Source organism: Vipera ursinii (assembly GCF_947247035.1).
Source record: "Vipera ursinii genome assembly, chromosome: 7".
Lineage (NCBI taxonomy): Eukaryota > Metazoa > Chordata > Lepidosauria > Squamata > Viperidae > Vipera > Vipera ursinii.
This window is the reverse complement of record NC_139521.1, coordinates 8037810-8056352: the sequence shown is the minus strand read 5'-3', so window position 1 is coordinate 8056352 and position 18543 is coordinate 8037810. Positions and strand designations below refer to the sequence as shown.

The 18543-nt window shown below is 42.7% G+C and overlaps 1 protein-coding gene across 3 annotated transcripts in view; it reads left to right on the top strand.

Annotated features, from left to right (window-relative positions):
• The window catches only part of STIM2 (stromal interaction molecule 2), a 93059-nt gene that overhangs the window by 56080 nt on the left and 18436 nt on the right, over positions 1–18543 (top strand). For all 3 annotated transcript variants that reach the window (XM_083367900.1, XM_083367898.1, XM_083367899.1), the window contains one exon: positions 16052–16166. In XM_083367900.1, coding sequence (XP_083224026.1) covers positions 16052–16166 — 115 coding nt within the window. The remainder of the gene's footprint in view (positions 1–16051; positions 16167–18543) is intronic.

Below are 18543 nucleotides of genomic sequence, written 5' to 3'. Positions count from 1 at the left end.
GACAGATTTAAGATAAATCTTGAAATTAATTTGGATAGCAGCACATAGATATTTCTGCTAAAAGTGTAGCTTTGTATACCGAAAGACAATGCAGTCGGAATCCAAATTGTCAAGTAAAACCAGCCATGATTTTATTTTCTGTACATGTACAGGAATGGGGGGGGGGGAAGCAAGGCTGTGGTACATGGGATTTTTTATGCTATTCTGCAGCATTTACTGTTCTTAGCAGATCTGCCTCTTCAGTAGCGGAGAAGGACTTGTATCAATCAACACTGATTAAATCGGGGACCCCCAAACGTTTTTCATGCTTCGTGTGTTACGTGTTATTTTCTCTTTTCTTGGTGTTTCTGCCGCCAGCTTTTTAAAACTCCTGTTGAAACAAGTGGCTTAACATGAAAGCTATTTTTCTTCAACACTGCTTCAGTTTAGGGAAGGATGGGAAAAGTTTAAAAAGGGGCAAGACGGAAAAATGAATAGTCTGACTCATCTTTTGGTGCTCTTAAATGGGGCATTGTTACCAAACATGATTAGCAGCCTAGTTCGAATAACAACTCCGATTTTTCTCCTTCTGCCTGTCTTCCTCGTCTGTCATACACCATAAATAATAATGATAATAATAATAATAATAATAATAATAATAATAATAATAATAATAAATAATTAATACAGTAAAATGTAGACCGCACCAAGATAGGAACAGGACACAGATATTGTGGGAAAACGCATATTTTGGTTTGTGGCCCTCTCACACGGAATTTTAAGAATTCCTTTTTTAGATGTCCTCGCCGAATGAGTGTCATCAGGTTGGGTGAAGTGATCCTGGACTAGGAAGAGCTTCCTAAGGGATAATAATCAGCCTTTTGAATTGGATCCTGCAGTTGTGCGGCCACTGTTCTCTCAAATAAACATATGAATCTCTACATGGGGTTGCCCTTGAGGACCACTCGGAGGCTTCAGCTGGTGCAGAATGCGGCCGCGCGAGTTGTGATGGGGGTTTCCCGATACTCCCATGTAACACCTCTACTCCGCGAGCTGCATTGGCTTCCGGTTGCCGTCCGGGTGAGATTCAAGGTGCTGGTGATGACCTATAAAGCCCTAAGTGGCTTGGGTCTGGGATATCTGAGGGAACACCTGCTGCCGGCATCAAGTTCCCTTCGTCCAGTGCGCTCCCACAGGGAGGGTCTTCTCAGGGTGCCGCCGGTAAGGGATTGCCGGCGGAAAACACCCAGGGATAGGGCCTTCTCAGTGGGGGCGCCTGCCCTTTGGAACCAGCTGCCAGTGGAGCTGAGGACTGCCCCCGACCTCCGTTCATTCCGCCGGGACCTGAAGACCTGGCTCTTCGAGCTCTCGGGCCCAGGCTGAGGATTAATCTTATTTTAACTGGGGTTTTATTTATGCAGGGACAAATATAATTTTTTTAAATTTGTTTTTAACTTTTGTATCTTGGTTTTTTAATCACCCTGTAAACCGCCCTGAGTCCTTCGGGAAAGGGCGGTATATAAATGTAATAAAATAAATAGCATCTGCACATTGCAAAAAGTCCAGACCTGTGGTGGAAAAGCTACTTGCTATTTCCCCATCAGAAGATCCTGCTATATTTGCCCCAACTGACAAACTTGTCACTTGGTGGTTACCCGCCGTAAAGTGTTCTCCTTGGTTGCTTCTCTTTTCTGAAGGACTTTTCCTGCTTAAATGTGTGAAGTACCTATTGTTACACCCATCTCCCCCGCGCTAACCTTCTCTGTAGGTAAATATTATTCATTGCCTTTTTTTTCCTTCCTGTTTTTCATATGCACATGTTCATAGGTATATATTTTTTCTTTTACTGTAGTTTCTCAAACTATTTTAACAGCATTTTTATTTGTAAACTATCTTGAGAGCTTGCAGCGATGATAATGATGACTAATTAAATTCACATGTTGCCCAACTCCCAGCAACTCTGGTCTGTTGTAGATTGCAAGGAATTTAGATATATATCGACGACGGGCCTGTGATCCTCTCGTCTTTTCTCTCTCTGTATCACCTGCTACCGTAGTATTGTTTTAAGAATTACGCAAAGGAAAAGAAAAGTATGTTCTTTGGGGTTTTTTTAGTGCGGGACGTACAGTTTTATGTTAGGAAGGAAATTTGGTCCGAAGAAATTAGCCCTTTTTCCAAAACCTGCTTCCTGTTCAGTTAATGCGTGCCTGAAACAATTAACCTTGTGTTCGGTGTTGATACAGGGAGTGACTGGCAAAACTCTTAATTACTTTTCAGTAGTCTTAGCCTATTCAGGAAAAAAGGGGGGGTTGTGACATTACAGAATATAGTGTCTCACTACAAAATACAGCTGTAATTTATTTCCAGAAGGAAGCGGCAGTCTTTACGTATCACTGCAATGACATAGAGTCCAGTGCCAAAATACATAACGCGTAGTAACCTTACGTTTTTTTTAGCTAACAGACACATTTGCAATACGAGGGTGCTCCTAGCTTTGTATCAGAGTGATTCAGCTGAATTTAGAGAAAGGGAGAACAGCCTGTTCTTGAAAAAGTTCTTCTTCTTCTTCTTCTTCTTCTTCTTCTTCTTCTTCTTCTTCTTCTTCTTCTTCTTCTTCTTCTTCTTCTTCTTCTTCTTCTTCTTCTTCTCCTTCTTCTCCTTCTCCTCCTTCTCCTCCTCCTCCTCCTCCTCCTCCTCCTCCTCCTCCTCCTCCTCCTCCTCCTCCTCCTCCTCCTCCTCCTCCTCCTCCTCCTCCTCCTCCTCCTCCTCCTCCTCCTCCTCCTCCTCCTCCTCCTCCTCCTCCTCCTCCTCCTTCTTCTTCTTCTTCTTCTTCTTCTTCTTCTTCTTCTTCTTCTTCTTCTTCTTCTTCTTCTTCTTCTTCTTCATGATAACCAGGACGCTTCCAGCTTTTACTGGAATGGATTGAATGGAAGGAAGAACAATCAATTGGTAGCTAATCTGAGGAGAGCAATTGTTGTAGGAACAGCTGGGCAGGTTAGCTGGCCTCTGGGAGGGTTTGCAGCATCCTGGGAGGGTTTGCAGCATCCTGGCCTCTGGGAGGGTTTGCAGGATCCTCCCAGCATCCTGGGAGGGTTTGCAGCATCCCCTTCTGTCTGAGAGTAAAGCACATTGATGATCTGAATTAGAAATGTAGTAATGGAGCAGAAAAGGGACGCGGTGGCTCAGTGGGTTAGGACGCTGAGCTTGTCGATCAGAAGGTCGGCAGTTTGGCGGGTCGAATCCCGAGTGCCGCATAACAGAGTGAGCGCCTGTTACTCGTCCCAGCTTCTGCCAACCTAGCAGTTTGAAAGCACGTAGAAATGCAAGTAGAAAAATAGGGACCACTACGGTGGGAAGGTAACAGCGTTCCGTGCGTTTTTGGCGTCTAGTCATGCCGGCCACATGACCACGGAGACGTCCTCGGACAAGCGCTGGCTCTTCGGCTTTGAAACGGAGATGAGCACCGGCCCCTAGATTTGGAAACGACTAGCACGCATGTGCGGGGGAAACTTTACCTTTACCTTAATGGAGGAGAAGAAAAAAAAGGAAGAAGCAAACTTCCTACCATCACTGAAGTTAAATTGAATACAGAATAACAGAGTTGGAAGGGACCTTGGAGGTCGTCTAGTCCAAGCCCCTGCTTAAACAGGAGACCTTATTATACCATTCCAGACAAATGGTTGTCCACTTCAGTCCCTTCTTACAAACCTTCAACGGTGGGAGACCCACGACTTCTGAAGGCAAGCTCTTCCACTGGTTGTTTGTTCTTACTGTCAGGAAACTTTTCTTACTTCTAAGTTGCTTCTCTCCTTGATTAAGGTAAACTAAAGGTTCCCCCGCACATACGTGCTAGTCGTTTCCGACTCTAGGGGCCGGTGCTCATCTCCGTTTCAAAGCCGAAGAGCCAGCGCTTGTCCGAGGACGTCTCCGTGCTCATGTGGCCGGCATGACTAGACGCCAAAGGCGCACGGAATGCTGTTACCTTCCCACCGGAGCGGTCCCTATTTTTCTACTTGCATTTTTACATGCTTTCGAACTGCTAGGTTGGCAGAAGCTGGGACGAGTAACAGGCGCTCACTCTGTTACGCGGCACTCGGGATTCGACCCACCAAACTGCCGACCTTCTGATGGACAAGCTCAGCATCCTAACCCACTGAGCCACCGCGTCCCTTAGTCTCCTTGATTACTTTCCATTTATTGCTTCTTGTCTTGCCTTCTAGTCCTTTGGAAACTAAGATGACCCACTCCTCTTTGTGGCAGCCCCTCAAATATTGAAACACCGCTATTATGTCACCCATAATCCTTCCTTTCGCTAGAGTAGACGTACCCAACTCCTGCAAACATTCTTCATATATTTTAGCCTTCAGCCTCCCCCCCCCCCCAAATCATCTTTGTTGCTCTTCTCTGCACTCTTTCCAAAGTCTCAACGTCTCTTTTTATACCGCGGCGACCAAAATTGGATGCAGTATTCCAAGTGTGGTCTTAACCAAGGCATTGTAAAGCGGTATTAAAACTTCACGTGACCTCGATTCCATCTCTCTAATTCAACGGGATGGAAAAGCAAGCAGCGAATTCACAAGTTAGAAATGCATATCCAAGATGAGACTTGACCACTGCAATCAACCATTGTGTTTCTTTTTTTTTTCAAAAAAAAAAATTCTTGCTGGCCTATCTCCTTGGTTGTCCAAATATCAGCCCTTGAGGTATAAAATCCTGATTTATGTCTTGGGTCCTGTTTTCATTTCCGGCTTGATTTTTTTCCCCCTCCCCCTCCCTCTGTCTGTGTGATCTTCTGAACTTTCAGTCTTGGACAATTTACTTAACTCACCGTACGGCCTTTCTGCTACCTGATTGCAAGGCTCTGCTAATGGCATTCAACCTTGGCCAGGGCAGCAAGTGAATTCTACATTTAGTAACCTGAAGTGAAGATTATTAGAGAAAGTGGGGATGACGAACTTTCCTTTTTGGATTTTTCAGCTCCTGCTTTGCCCAAAACCTTTGTCTTTCAAAGTTCTTTTGCTGTAGCTTCCAATGCTTCCTTTTAATCAGTTGCCTCCGGTAGCCTCCGGTTAACCTCCAGCATGCTAAACTTAGAGATGATGGAGGAAGGCTGCAGATGATATGAATGTTGCACAGGCTACTGAGTGCCTTTTCCTCACCGAAGACAGCAGACTCTGTGAAATGAAGAAGGAGGTGTCAATTGCTCAGCTGCTTCTGCTCCTCTGCACTCTGGGTCAGCTTGTGTTACACACAAGAAGAGGAGCATCAAGACTTATGCCCATCTCCTCAATACGAGGAAAACGCTCTGGGCTAAATCCGATTTGAAATGGTGGTGAGAATCATTTCATTACCCTCGCTGGAGATTTGTGGCGGTTGCAGATGTGTAGATAGAAGGGTTTGGATTATTTAGAATTTCAAGGGCTTCTCGTGACTGCTTTAAAGGCCTATGTCTTTGGAGATTCCTATTGCCCCAGACTGACCCAGTGTGCAACTTAGGGATCTGTATGGAACCCATGAGTCCACCTTGAAGAGCAGGGGGCATTTGTGGCTAGAAGAGTGCTTGCTTTATTATTGTTATTATTATTATTATTATTATTATTATTATTATTATTATTATTATTATTATTATTTTATTCATAAAACATGAACCTCAGTCAACTGAACACTCAAATTGACTGGCACTGATGGTTGACATGGGTTGCTGCCAGCATCCTAGGTATCAACCAGGTATCTCCTTAAAATGTAAGATGTTCCGAGTAGCGCAGTTTTTTTTGTAGCTTTGCTGGAGTTATTGCAGGAAGCTGCCGTTTCTTGATGTATTTTGCAAAGTTTTTGGACATAGTTCCCAGTGCCCTGATGACAATGGGTATCACTGTTACACGTTTCATCCATCATCATCATCATAATCATCATCTCCTCCTCCTCCTCCTCCTCATTATTATGATTATGATTATTATTTCCCTAGTTATGGAGTTATGGCCATTCCCAGATCAGGGCCCTCTAGTTCACTGTCATTCATGCCTAGTCACCTCCAGATTGGACGGCTGTAATGCACTCCACATGGGACTATCCTCGAAGAGCATCCAGAAACTTCACCTGGTGCAAAATAACGGTGGCCCTTGAATTACAATCGTTTATTTAGTGACTGCTCAAAGTTAACAACAGCCCTGCAAAAAAAGCCACTTACGGCCGTTTTTACGACTGTTGCAGCAATCCCCATGGTCACATGATCAAAATTCGGAGCCTTGGCAACTGGTTCAGGTTTTTTTTTCCTGTTGTTAGTTGGAGACGTTTCACTGCTCATCCAAGCAGCCTCGTCGGGTCAGAGATGAGGTCAGGAGGCATCGTTGCTAGGCCAGAAACTCATGCTTTTCCTGCCCTGTTGCCTCTGCTTCAACTCCCACCACCTGCTTATCTCCCCCTCCACTCTGCCCTCTGAGCCATTTTGCAACCCACCGCCTACCCCTGCCACCCCTTACTGCCCCCAGTTGAGCTTGGCCATCTTCTTCCTTCCATTGTTGATAAGACGTGCCTGGCGAAGGCCACGCAAAGGGCCAGCAGCATACTTGTCAGCTGTGGGAGAAAGAAAGTGGGAAATGTTAGCTGGGATGTGTGTGTGTGTGTGTGTGTGTGTGTGTGTGTGTGTTGGGTAGGGGGCGAAGTGGGGCAGCCAAAAGAGCAGAGATGGAGAAGATAGGCAAGTGGCGAAAGCTGAAACACACCTGTAGACATAAGTGTGGGCAGGCTTGCAAGTGCCTGGATTTTGATCACAGGGGCTCTTCAAAGATTGGCTGTAACCGCAATTAGCAGAGTGCCGTCACTCTGCTAAACACCTTATTCCCACAGCACTGTCTTATGCCTAAATATATTTACCCATATAGTAGGGCTGTATTGCTGTTACCCTTCTCATCGTCTCATCTTCTCATCTTTCCTACTAGCCTCTACTACTGATATCTTTTGATTTTTCTACTTGTTTGCATCTTATGATTAATAATTGTATCTTATGATTTATGATCTATGACCTGTCACATCGTTGTTTGTATGTACACTGAGAGCTGATGCACTGGAGACAAATTCCTTGTGTGTACAGTCACACTTGGCGAATAAAGAATATTCCTATTCCTATTCCTTATTCCTATTCCTATTCCATTCCTAATTCTCGTTCCTAATTCCTATTCCTAATTCCTATTCCTTTCCTTTCCTATCCTATCCTATCCTATTCCTAATTCTTATTCCTAATTCTTATTCCTAATTCTTATTCCTAATTCCTATTCCTATCCTATCCTATCCTATCCTATTCCATTCCTAATCCTTATTCCTAATTCCTATTCCTAATTCCTATTCCATTCCTATTCCTATTCCATTCCTAATTCCTATTCCTAATTCCTATTCCTATTCCTATCCTATCCTATCCTATCCTATCCTATCCTATCCTATCCTATCCTATCCTATCCTATCCTATCCCATTTCTAATTCTTATTCCTAATTCTTATTCCTAATTCCTATTCCTAATTCCTATTCCTATTCCATTCCTAATTCTTGTTCCTAATTCCTATTCCTAATTCCTATTCTTATTCGTATCCTATCCTATTCCATTACTAATTCTTATTCCTAATTCCTATTCCTAATTCCTATTCCTATTCCATTCCTAATTCTTGTTCCTAATTCCTATTCCCAATTCCTATTCCTATTCCTATCCTATCCTATTCCATTCCTAATTCTTATTCCTAATTCCTATTCTCTGCCCTCTGAGCCATCTTGCAACCCACCGCCTACCCCTACCACCCCTTACTGCCCCCAGTTGAGCTTGGCCATCTTCTTCCTTCCATTGTTGATAAGACGTGCCTGGCGAAGGCCACGCAAAGGGCTAGCAGCATACTTGCCAGCTGTGGGAGAAAGAAAGTGGGAAATGTTAGCTGGGATGTGTGTGTGTGTGTGTGTCGGGTAGGGGGCGAAGTGGGGCAGCCAAAAGAGCAGAGATGGAGAAGATAGGCAAGGTGTTTTTTTTAATCCCATTTATATCCCGCCCTTCTCCGAAGACTCAGGGCGGCTTACAATTTAAGCACAAACCAATGTGCTTAGCAATAGCCTTCATTTTATGTATATGCCTGCTTATTAGGGCTTTCGCCCCCCCCCAATTGTTCCTAATTCCTATTCCCAATTCCTATTCCTATCCTATCCTATTCCATTCCTAATTCTTATTCCTAATTCCTATTCCTATCCTATCCTATCCTATCCTATCCTATCCTATCCTATCCTATCCTATCCTATCCTATTCCATTCCCAATTCTTATTCCTAATTCCTATTCCTATTCCATTCCTATTCCTAATTCCTAGTTCATAATTCCTATTCTATTCCTAATTCCTATTCCTAATTCCTATTCCCATTCCCATTCCCATTCCTATTAGTTTAGCACCATTGTAAGTTTGAACCGTCACTGGAAAATGGTCATTAAACAAATGTAATGCAGTTTGAACAGCAGGAAAGCAGAATGCTCCAAGAAGTTCATGCTGATTGATCGCCATCTTTCTTCACACCTACCGTCTTACCGGGAGCAAGAAATTAGCCCAAAGTGGTCAATGTCAAACTGAACAGCACATATTTTATTCGCACATCATTGAAAATGGTGCCCAGCTTGAACCAGATGCAAGTGGCATTCTCAGCAATGTGATTTGCAAAGGACTGTGTGGGAGTGTGTTGAAAGTTCTGTTTTATTACCCATGATTGCCCACTACTGAAAATTATTACTCTGAGAGGTGTGTTACTTTGCAGCGTTGGCAGAAAAGTACACATCCTTTGCAGTTGCGACTGGCGTACACAATGATCCAAAAAAAAATAAAAATAAAAATCCTGGCCTGTATTGATCGGTGCGATTTGATCCAAGGCCTTTTCCCTTTCCCATTTAATGCTTCTTTTCCCAATGTTGACTCAAAGGAACGGCAGCAACCCGGTTGTGTACATATAACATGTGTTATAGCATTTTACTGATTGACCAATTGGCCCTCTCAGGAACTTGCTTTTCACAATAAATGATAACAAGTGTCTAATGTTTCGGGCTCATTCGTTGAATTGGGTTCTCGGTCTAATTTTAGACAGAGCGTCCTTGTGTGGGGAAGTCGCCACATTGTCAGTATACAGAAACATTGAAAATTCACTTTTAATATTGAGCATCAGGATTCTCAAAACGTTTCAGCACTGATATATATATATATATATATATATATATATATATATATATATATATATATATATATATATATATATACACACACACACACACACACACACACACACACACACACACACACACTCCCTTGGGGTTTCCATACCTTAATGGCATATTTTTTAAGACCTTGCAGTCACCATGAGAAAGCCAGGTGCTGATGTGTGTAGTATGTATACACTCACACTGAAGCAGTTTTCCCAGCTGGAATGAAAAGTCCTGTCTGTTTCTGGTAAACGAATGGATTTATGCAGATTAAATTAAAATTAAAATTAAATTTATTGAATTTATATACCGCCCTTTCCCGAAGGACTCAGGGTATAATTTTAAAACATTAATACAAAAATTAAGACCAATTTAAAAAAGATTAAGCTAAGTCCCTGCAACATGTAAAACCCCAATTAAAACCCCAATTAAAATTCAGCCTGAGCCGGAAAGCTCGAAGAGCCAGGTCTTCAGGTCTCGGCGGAATGATCGAAGGTCGGGGGCAGCTGGTTCCAGAGGGCAGGTGCCCCCACAGAGAAGGCCCTGCCCCTGGGTGTCATCCGCCGGCATTCTTTGACCGGCGGCACCCTGAGAAGACCCTCCCTGTGGGAGCGCACAGGACGAAGGGAGCTTGATGCCGGCAGCAGGTGTTCCCTCAAATATCCTGGACCCAAGCCATATAGGGCTTTATAGGTCATCACCAGCACCTTGAATCTCACCCGGAGGGCAACTGGAAGCCAATGCAGCTCGCGGAGTAGAGGTGTTACATGGGAGTAACGGGAAACTCCCATCACAACTCGCGCAGCTGCATTTTGTACCAGTTGAAGCCTCCGAGTGGTCCTCAAGGGCAGCCCCATGTAGAGAGCGTTGCAGTAGTCTAAACGGGAGGTCACGAGCGCATGAGTGACTGTGCGTAGGGCACAGATACACATATTCACATATTTTAATGGCTCGTAAGTGCAAACAGTTGAGAGAAAATGCATTCAAGCTTGATTTCGGTTGTGAGTGATGTACCACACTTTTTTTCCCCCTCTGTTTTCTGCAGGATTGTTTTAAATTCAGGGTTGGCTCTCTTTTTGGTAGACAAGAGTGTGCCTCTATCTGGAGGGCTTTAACACTTCATATTTTCAAGTGACAGTGAATCTCTAAAGGTGAAGGTAAAGGTTCCCCCGCACATGTGTGCTAGTCGTTTCCGACTCTAGGGGCCGGTGCTCATCTCCGTTTCAAAGCTGAAGAGCCAGTGTTTGTATAAAGAATTGTATTATTCTTACAAGTTGCTAAGCACAAATAAAAGAGCCTGTTCGTTGTCCTATTGAGAAGGTTGTCTCTTTCCTTATAAATCTACCCTTGCTTTGGAAGACCAATTGATGGCGTCCAAGAGAAAGACATTTTTAAGCCCAGCATACCATCTGTGGTAGAACTGGATGAAGAGAATTTTATTTCTCTAGATATTAACTTTCTAGATTGTGTTAATGTAGCTTTTAAGTCCTTTCCTCTGTTTGTTCATGTTTTCTTCTCTAATTTCCTTTCACTATGCTTTACATTATGGTAAGGCCCAGTGGACATTTAAACCACAGCATGAAAAGTCAGAAGAAACAGTTTGAAATAAAATCTGCAGTAATTTAAGGATGAAAACATAAAAGGCATGCTGGTAGAAATTGCAGAATTGGTTTATTGACTTCTTAACTTCAGTGACTTCCTCTGTACCACCGTTGACCTTTTTTTTTCCAGGCTGAAAAACATAGAATGAATCAGATAATGTGACATAATATGTCAGCTACAGCCAGGGGTGTCCAGTTTTGGCAACTTAAAATTTGTGAACTTCAACTCGGAGAACTGCCCAGCCAGCATGGCTGACTGGCTGGGGAATTTTGGGAATTGGAAGTCCACAGGTCATAAGAGTTGTCGAGATCAGACAGCCCTGATTTACACATGTAGCTCTGTAAAACAAAATTATTCCTGCAGACCTTTGTTATAAAGCTCAAGGGGACTTAGTCTCGTCTAGATATTTTTTGATAGGTTTAAGTATTTGAAATTGGGAAAAAATTAGCATAACATTCGATGATGTATAGTTGCTGTCACAGATACAGGAGAGCTGTATATTGCTAAGCACATTGATTTGTGCTTTAGATTGTAAGCAGCCCTGAGTCTTCGGAGAAGGGCGGGATATAAATGGGATTAAAATAAAATAAATAAATAAAATAAATTCTCTCTCCATTACACTGTAGTGCAGGGCTCTTCAAACGTGGCCCTTTTATGACTTGTGGACTTCAACTCCCAGAATTCCTCAGCCAGCCATGCGGGAGTATCTAGTTTTCAAGTGTTCTCAAATGTTTTTGAAAAAAATGAGAGCTTGTGATGATACATGTAGCCCTCGACCATCAATCATTCCTTTAATGACTCTTCCAAAATTACAACAGCACTGGGAAAAAAAGGTGACTTATGACTGTTTTTCACATTATGACCCTTGCAGCACGTGATCAAAATTCAGAGGCTCGGCAACTGACTCATATTTATGACGGTTGCTGTTGTGTACTGGGTTCTTTGTTGCAAGCAGGAGACGAGGCGAGAGAGTTCAGGCAGGAACACGCTTTACTGAATGCAGGAACTGAACTGTTAACCAAGGCTTCTACGCAGCTATTTATACTGCTGACCACTAGGCGGCGGCCAATAGGTTTGAAGGAGCCTGTTGCCGCCCTAGAGCCAACCAATGGTGGTCCTGGAGACTGCTTGTCTGAGGTGCCAGCGACCGTTACTCAACTCCCTGATTAAGCAATCTCCAACAGCAGTCAAAACACGTGGTACAGTTCAAGTAAAACAGGCCCAATAAATTACAGTTGCCGTGTCCCGGGATCGTGTGATCCCTTTTTGCAGACCTTCTGACAAAGAAAGTCAGTGGGGAAGCCAGCTTCGCTTCACCACCAAGTTACTAACTTAACAGTTGCTGTATTCCACTGAACAGTTGTGGCAAGAAAGGTCATAAAATGGGGCGAAACTCAATTTTACAATTCTCCTTGTTCTGGGCTCAGTTGTTGTAAGTTGAGGATTACCTGTACTATAAAATGAGGGGTAGGGTTGACTGCCTATTGGCATAGTAAGAAAAGGAGAGCAAAACACACTTCCTTTTGTTAAAAGATGGTTAGGGAAGATTTGTTATTCTTAATGTTTTGTTTTTGCAGACAATTTATATGGGGAAAATAGGAACACATCTTCCGCACCACCTTGTGCAAAATGAAATCTACCTCCACAGCTGGCAATTGCTGTAAACATTCAGCACATCATATTGGGAGTGTTGCGACTGTCACATTTTCTGAAGCGTGGCTTGTGTTGCTGATGGTTTCAGCAGCTCCTTTCTGTCTGTCTGTCCGCCTGCCTTAAGTTTGTAAGGGTGTTTGTGTTACGCAGGTGTGAAATGGAATACTGGGAGTATTCTCTTGAAATACCTATACCCCTGCAAAAATAAAAAAAAATAAAATCAGATGATAAGCCCAATTGAAATTGGCAATCTGGCGGTTATTACAATTTACTCTTTGGAACACATTGGCCACAGCGTTGTAATTGGCACATACCTTTGCAAGTCTGCTCTTGTCCTTTTTAAAACTTCATTGCTGACTTTTACAAGAACGCTAGCTTTGTGGTGAGGACTCGTTCCAGAGATTCAGGTACAGAAATGTTAAAACAGCCACATCTCCCCCCGTCTTCTGGAGGCTTAGTGCTCTGTTGCAGGAAGACGGTTCCCCCCACCACTCTAATTGTTGTTGTTAGCTGCGACCCATTGCGACCCTATGGACAATGTTCCTCCAGGCCTTCCTGTCCTCTACCATCTTCTGTAGTCCATTTAGGCTCACGCCTACTGCTTCAGTGACTCCATCCAGCCACCTCATTCTCTGTCGTCCCCTTCTTCTCTTGTCCTCCACCTTTCCCAGCATTAGGCTCTTCTCCAGTGAGTCCTTCCTTCTCATTAGGTGGCCAAAGTATTTGAGTTTCAGCTTCAGGATCTGGCCTTCTAAAGAGCAGTCAGGGTTGATCTCCTCTAGGACTGACTGGTTTGATCGCCTTGCAGCGTTTTTAATAGGCTTACCTGAATTCTGTGGCGGGTACAAGTCAGGATTTCCAGAGGAATGTCTCACACACAATGTGGCATTTTTAATTTGTTGTTGTTAGCTGCGAAGTCGTGTCCAACCCATTGCGACCCCATTGACAACATTCCTCCAGGCCTTCCTGTCCTCTACCATCTTCTGGAGTCCATTTAAGCTCACGCCTCCTGCTTCAGTGACTCCATCCAGCCACCTCATTCTCTGTCGTCCCCTTCTTCTCTTGCCCTCAATCTTTCCCAGCATTAGGCTCTTCTCCAGTGAGTCCTTCCTTCTCATCAGGTGGCCAAAGGATTTGAGTTTTAGCTGCAGGATCTGGCCTTCTAAAGAGCAGTCAGGGTGGATCTCCTCTAGGACTGACCGGTTTGATCGCCTTGTAGTCCAAGGGACTCGCAGGAGTCTTCTTCAGCACCAGAGTTCAAAGGCCTCCATTCTTTGGCGCTCGGCCTTTCTTATGGTCCAACTTTCACTGCCATACATTGCAACTGGGAAGACCATACTCTACTCTAATTAATTACTCTAAAATGTGAGGAGCTGCTAGCGTCTCAGAAGCATCGGTTGAATGGTTGAAAATGAAAGAGCAGGCAGGAAATGAAGCTTGTTGCAGAGGTCGGATCCCTCTGAAGGGCGTCCTCTAGTTGAAAAGGAATGGTTGCTTGTGAATTTAGAGCCACAAGGAGTCGGACGGCATGTAAATTTAATTTATTATGGTCGGTCACGCAGCCAGGTGTTCCAGAGTGGATTTGGCATTTTTGTCCACCCACGGAGTCCTTCCCGAGGAGCTGGGATAGGCAGATGTTGTATAATAATATGTTTGAATTGTCTGAACTCCCAGAGCCGTTTAGCTTTTTCGCTTTCTATTTATCCATTTTGTGGTCCCGCCAGTTCTGCTTCCAGGCAAGGGGCATTTTCTTTTTGCAGGTGTTCCAATGTGAGCCCTTTGTTTTGCTGTTTTTTGTAGTCTGTGTGATCTTTTTTGCAGCAGATAATTGGGTGATCCACTGTTTGATCAGCTTCTTTTATTATTATAATTGTAAACATCCACAGTGTAGCTTTTGAATAGGCCTTTCTTTCTTTCTTTCTTTCTTTCTTTCTTTCTTTCTTTCTTTCTTTCTTTCTTTCTTTCTTTCTTTCTTTCTTTCCTTCTCTCTCTCTTTCTCTTTATTTTTCCTTCCTTCCTTCCTTCCTTCCTTCCTTCCTTCCTTCCTTCCTTCCTTCCTTCCTTCCCATTGATTTTAAAACTGTTGACTAATTTATCAGATCCAAATAATTCTGGCTAATAGTTAAGTCTTTCTTTCTTTCTTTCTTTCTTTCTTTCTTTCTTTCTTTCTTTCTTTCTTTCTTTCTTTCTTTCTTTCCTTCCTTCCTTCCTTCCTTCCTTCCTTCCTTCCTTCCTTCCTTCCTTCCTTCCTTCCTTTTCTCTCTCTCTCTCTCTCTCTCTCTCTCTCTCTCTCTCTCTCTCTCTTGCAATTTTGCTACCCTCAACTCCACCTCCAACCTCTATTCTCTTAATTTTGTCTGGTCCTTTCGTAAGGGGAAAAGTTGTATATGAAACAAGACAATTATTTTGACCAGGTGGAAGCAGTGGAGGTAAATGGAATGTCTTTTTTAGAGACACGTTATTAAAGTGCATGGCATATGTACTTATTTGCCCATCTGAATTTTGATCACTGTGTTGCAACCATCAGAAGTGTGAAAAAGGGTCATAAGTCACTTTTTTCAGTGTCGTCGTAACTTTGAACGGTCAATAAATGAACTGTTGTAAGTCAAGGACTACTGGTAGTTGCCTCAGCCAGTATTCCTGTTAGTTTCTCTTCTTTTTTGTGTTACTCTTCACTATTGGCAATATATTTGTAGCATGTGGACCGAGAGAAAGATTGTCCAGTAGTGTCAGATTTGAGAGAAATAAATGATATTAGGTGGTGATGTTGTCCATCCCTGCTTAGGGATTATTTCTATTTTTTTAAAAAAAAACTGTAATGACTATCCAATGGAGTGATAAGAATAATGACTAGCTATGTAAAAAAATTTCTTATCTGAACCTGGAAGTGACTAATTTCAGCACCATTGGTTTGAGTTGTTACAAGGAGCCTTGGTGGAGCAGTGGGCTAATGCCTCCTTAAGTAACACCAGCTGCCTGCAATTAGTGCAGGTTCGCATCCCACCAGGCTCAAGGTTGACTCAGCCTTCCATCCTTCCGAGGTAGGTAAAATGAGGACCCAGATTGTTGGGGGCAATTAAGCTGACTTTGTAATAATGCCGCTTGGGGTGTGTGTGAAAGCCCTAATAAGCAGGCATATACATAGAATGAAGGCTACTGCTAAGCTTGTAAGCCGCCCTGAGTCTTCGGAGAAGGGCGGGATATAAATGGAAATAAATAAATAAATAAATAAATAAATAAATAAATAAATAAATAAATAATAATGCCTCCTTAAGTAACACCAGCTGCCTGCAATTAGTGCAGGTTCGAGTCCCACCAGGCTCAAGGTTGACTCAGCCTTCCATCCTTCCCAGGTAGGTAAAATGAGGACCCAGATTGTTGGGGGCAATAAGCTGACTTTGTAATAATGCCGTTGGGGGGGGGGACGAAAGCCCTAATAAGCAGGCATATACATAGAATGAAGGCTACTGCTAAGCACATTGATTTGTGCTTCTTAGATTGTAAGCCGCCCTGAGTCTTCGGAGAAGGGCGGGATATAAATGGGATTAAAATTAAAAAAAAAACTTGCCCGACATAACGTACTTCATACCACAATTTTCTCTTCTTAGTTTATCAGAGAAGATATGAAATATAAAGATGCATCTAATAAACACAGCCACTTGCACAGAGAAGACAAGCACATCACCATTGAGGATTTGTGGAAACGGTGGAAAACATCGGAGGGTAAGCCCTTTATTTTGTGCCTTTTTTTCTTTTTCTGTCGGTTCCTCCGCTCTGTATGATAATAAAAAGCAATTTAATGCAAGACAAACGAAGAGGAGGAAGGAAATAAAAGCTAAAACGTGTAAAGCCGAAGTACATATAACGTAACACAAACTAATCTCTTGAAAGAAAAGAAATGCTTCCTGCTTTAGGCCTGGATCGCTTTGGGAAATGACAAACTTTAGAGATAAAAAAATATCACGATTTCGGCGTTTGACAGAATATCCCATAAAATGCGTTGTAGACATTTTGAGGTAAGTTGAAGAAGCTTGTGCCAGTGCGAAAGATCAGAGCCACATAATGAAGGTTCAAGTCAGCTGATTTATTGCTAAAAACCTAGGCACAGGAATCTTCTCGACTAAAGCTTAGCGTATGCTTGGAATTAGATAAGAGCCAACAATTTAAAGAGGGTTGGACTTAATTCATTTGTTGCTAGGTAGGGATTCTAGGTTGATCCCTCTTTTGACTCTTTCCTCAAGTTCTGGCTCTCCTTCTCCTACACCTATACCAGGCGTAGGCCACCTTGGCTCTTTTATGACTCGTGGACTTCAACTCCCAGAATTCCTGAGCCAGCCATGCTGAGGGGAAAGGGAGAGGTTTCCAAGCTGAGCCATGCTGGCTCAGGAATTCTGGGAGTTGAAGTCCACGAGTCATAAAAGAGCCAAGGGTTGCCTACCCCTGGCCTATACTGTCAAATTTGATTTTGGGAAATGCAGGTCAGATGTAATATAGAACTAAATCACAAAATCTTCTTGGGACAACAGGGATAACTCTTGGAATTTTTGGAATTCCTGTTTGCATTTATGAAGGTCAAGTGTTCGTTAAATACATTTTTTCAACAACCCTTTGAGCAGTTTAGGAAAGCAACTCTCAATAGCCCATATTCCTAAGTATTAATCTCCCGTATTTCAGACATTTTTTTTTGCATTCTCACTTACTGAAATTTGTGCAGTTCAAGTCATGCTGGCCACATTTTATTTTATTTTTTATTTTAATCCCATTTATATCCCGCCCTTCTCCAAAGACTCAAGGCGGCTTACAATCTAAGCACAAATCAAATGTGCTTAGCAGTAGCCTTCATTCTATGTATATGCCTGCTTATTAGGGCTTTCGCCCCCCCCCAGCGGCATTATTACAAAGTCAGCTTATTGCCCCCAACAATCTGGGTCCTCATTTTACCTACCTTGGAAGGATGGAAGGCCACGGAGACGTCCTTGGACAAGCACTGGCTGTTTGGCTTTGAAGCGGAGATGAGCACCGGCCCCTAGAGTTAGAAACGACTAGCACGCATGTGCGGGGGAACCTTTACCTTTACCTTTACACCCAAAGGAAAATAAATGAGGACCCAGATTGTTGGGGACAATTAAGCTGACTTTGTAATAATGCCGCTTGGGGTGTGTGTGAAAGCCCTAATAAGCAGGCATATACATAGAATGAAGGCTACTGCTAAGCTTGTAAGCGCCCTGAGTCTTCGGAGAAGGGCGGGATATAAATGGAATTAAAATAAAATAAATAAAAATAAATAAATACAAAAATTGCAGGAAGAGCATGATTTTGGACGAACAGGGTAGCAGAATCCGACACCCAATCTATGTTTTTAAATTTAGTTGTTATTCTGTCAGAAAGCTGTTACTTGACCAGTATGTTTGCATTCTTAATAAACTAGCTTTTTCAAGAGGCAACTGGATTTTCTTTGTTTTTCTTTGAAGGCGTTTCGCTTTTCATCCAAGAAGCTTCTTCCAATTCTGAGTTCTTGAGAACTGAGTTCTCCTTCGGTTCCGAACTGAAAAAGCTTCTTGGGCGAGAGGTGAAATGTCCTCAAGGTAAAATTAATAAAAAGGACCATCTTCATTGTTGAATAATTAACTGTGGTAAAAAAAAAACTGGGTAGTGCTATTAATTGAATTAAATTAAAGTCATATAAGAAAGCAGCTGCTTTGGGATGTTGGAACTATCTTACGTAGCAGAATGATCCCACTTATGTAAGCTGAGAGAATCTGATGTTATTAGCACAATTGTTTACATGAGTTTTTTAAATCAAAGTTATCGACAATTAAATACGTAAGAATGACTGAAACGTTGGAACTAAACTATGCACCCCTCATAAATTGTGCAATTATATATTTGGGTGCCCAGTTACGCTCAGATGTCAAAAGTTTCCAGCGGACACTGCTCTTGAGGACAAACAGTGACTTCCAGCAATAAGAGTTTCTGTATTTTGCCACAGATTTGCCAGCTAATCCTTTATCATCACCATTATTTTTAGATTTAAATGGCACATCGGCAAAATGTGAAAAAGTAGGTAATACAGTAGACAAGAAGTAAAAAAAGAACGTCG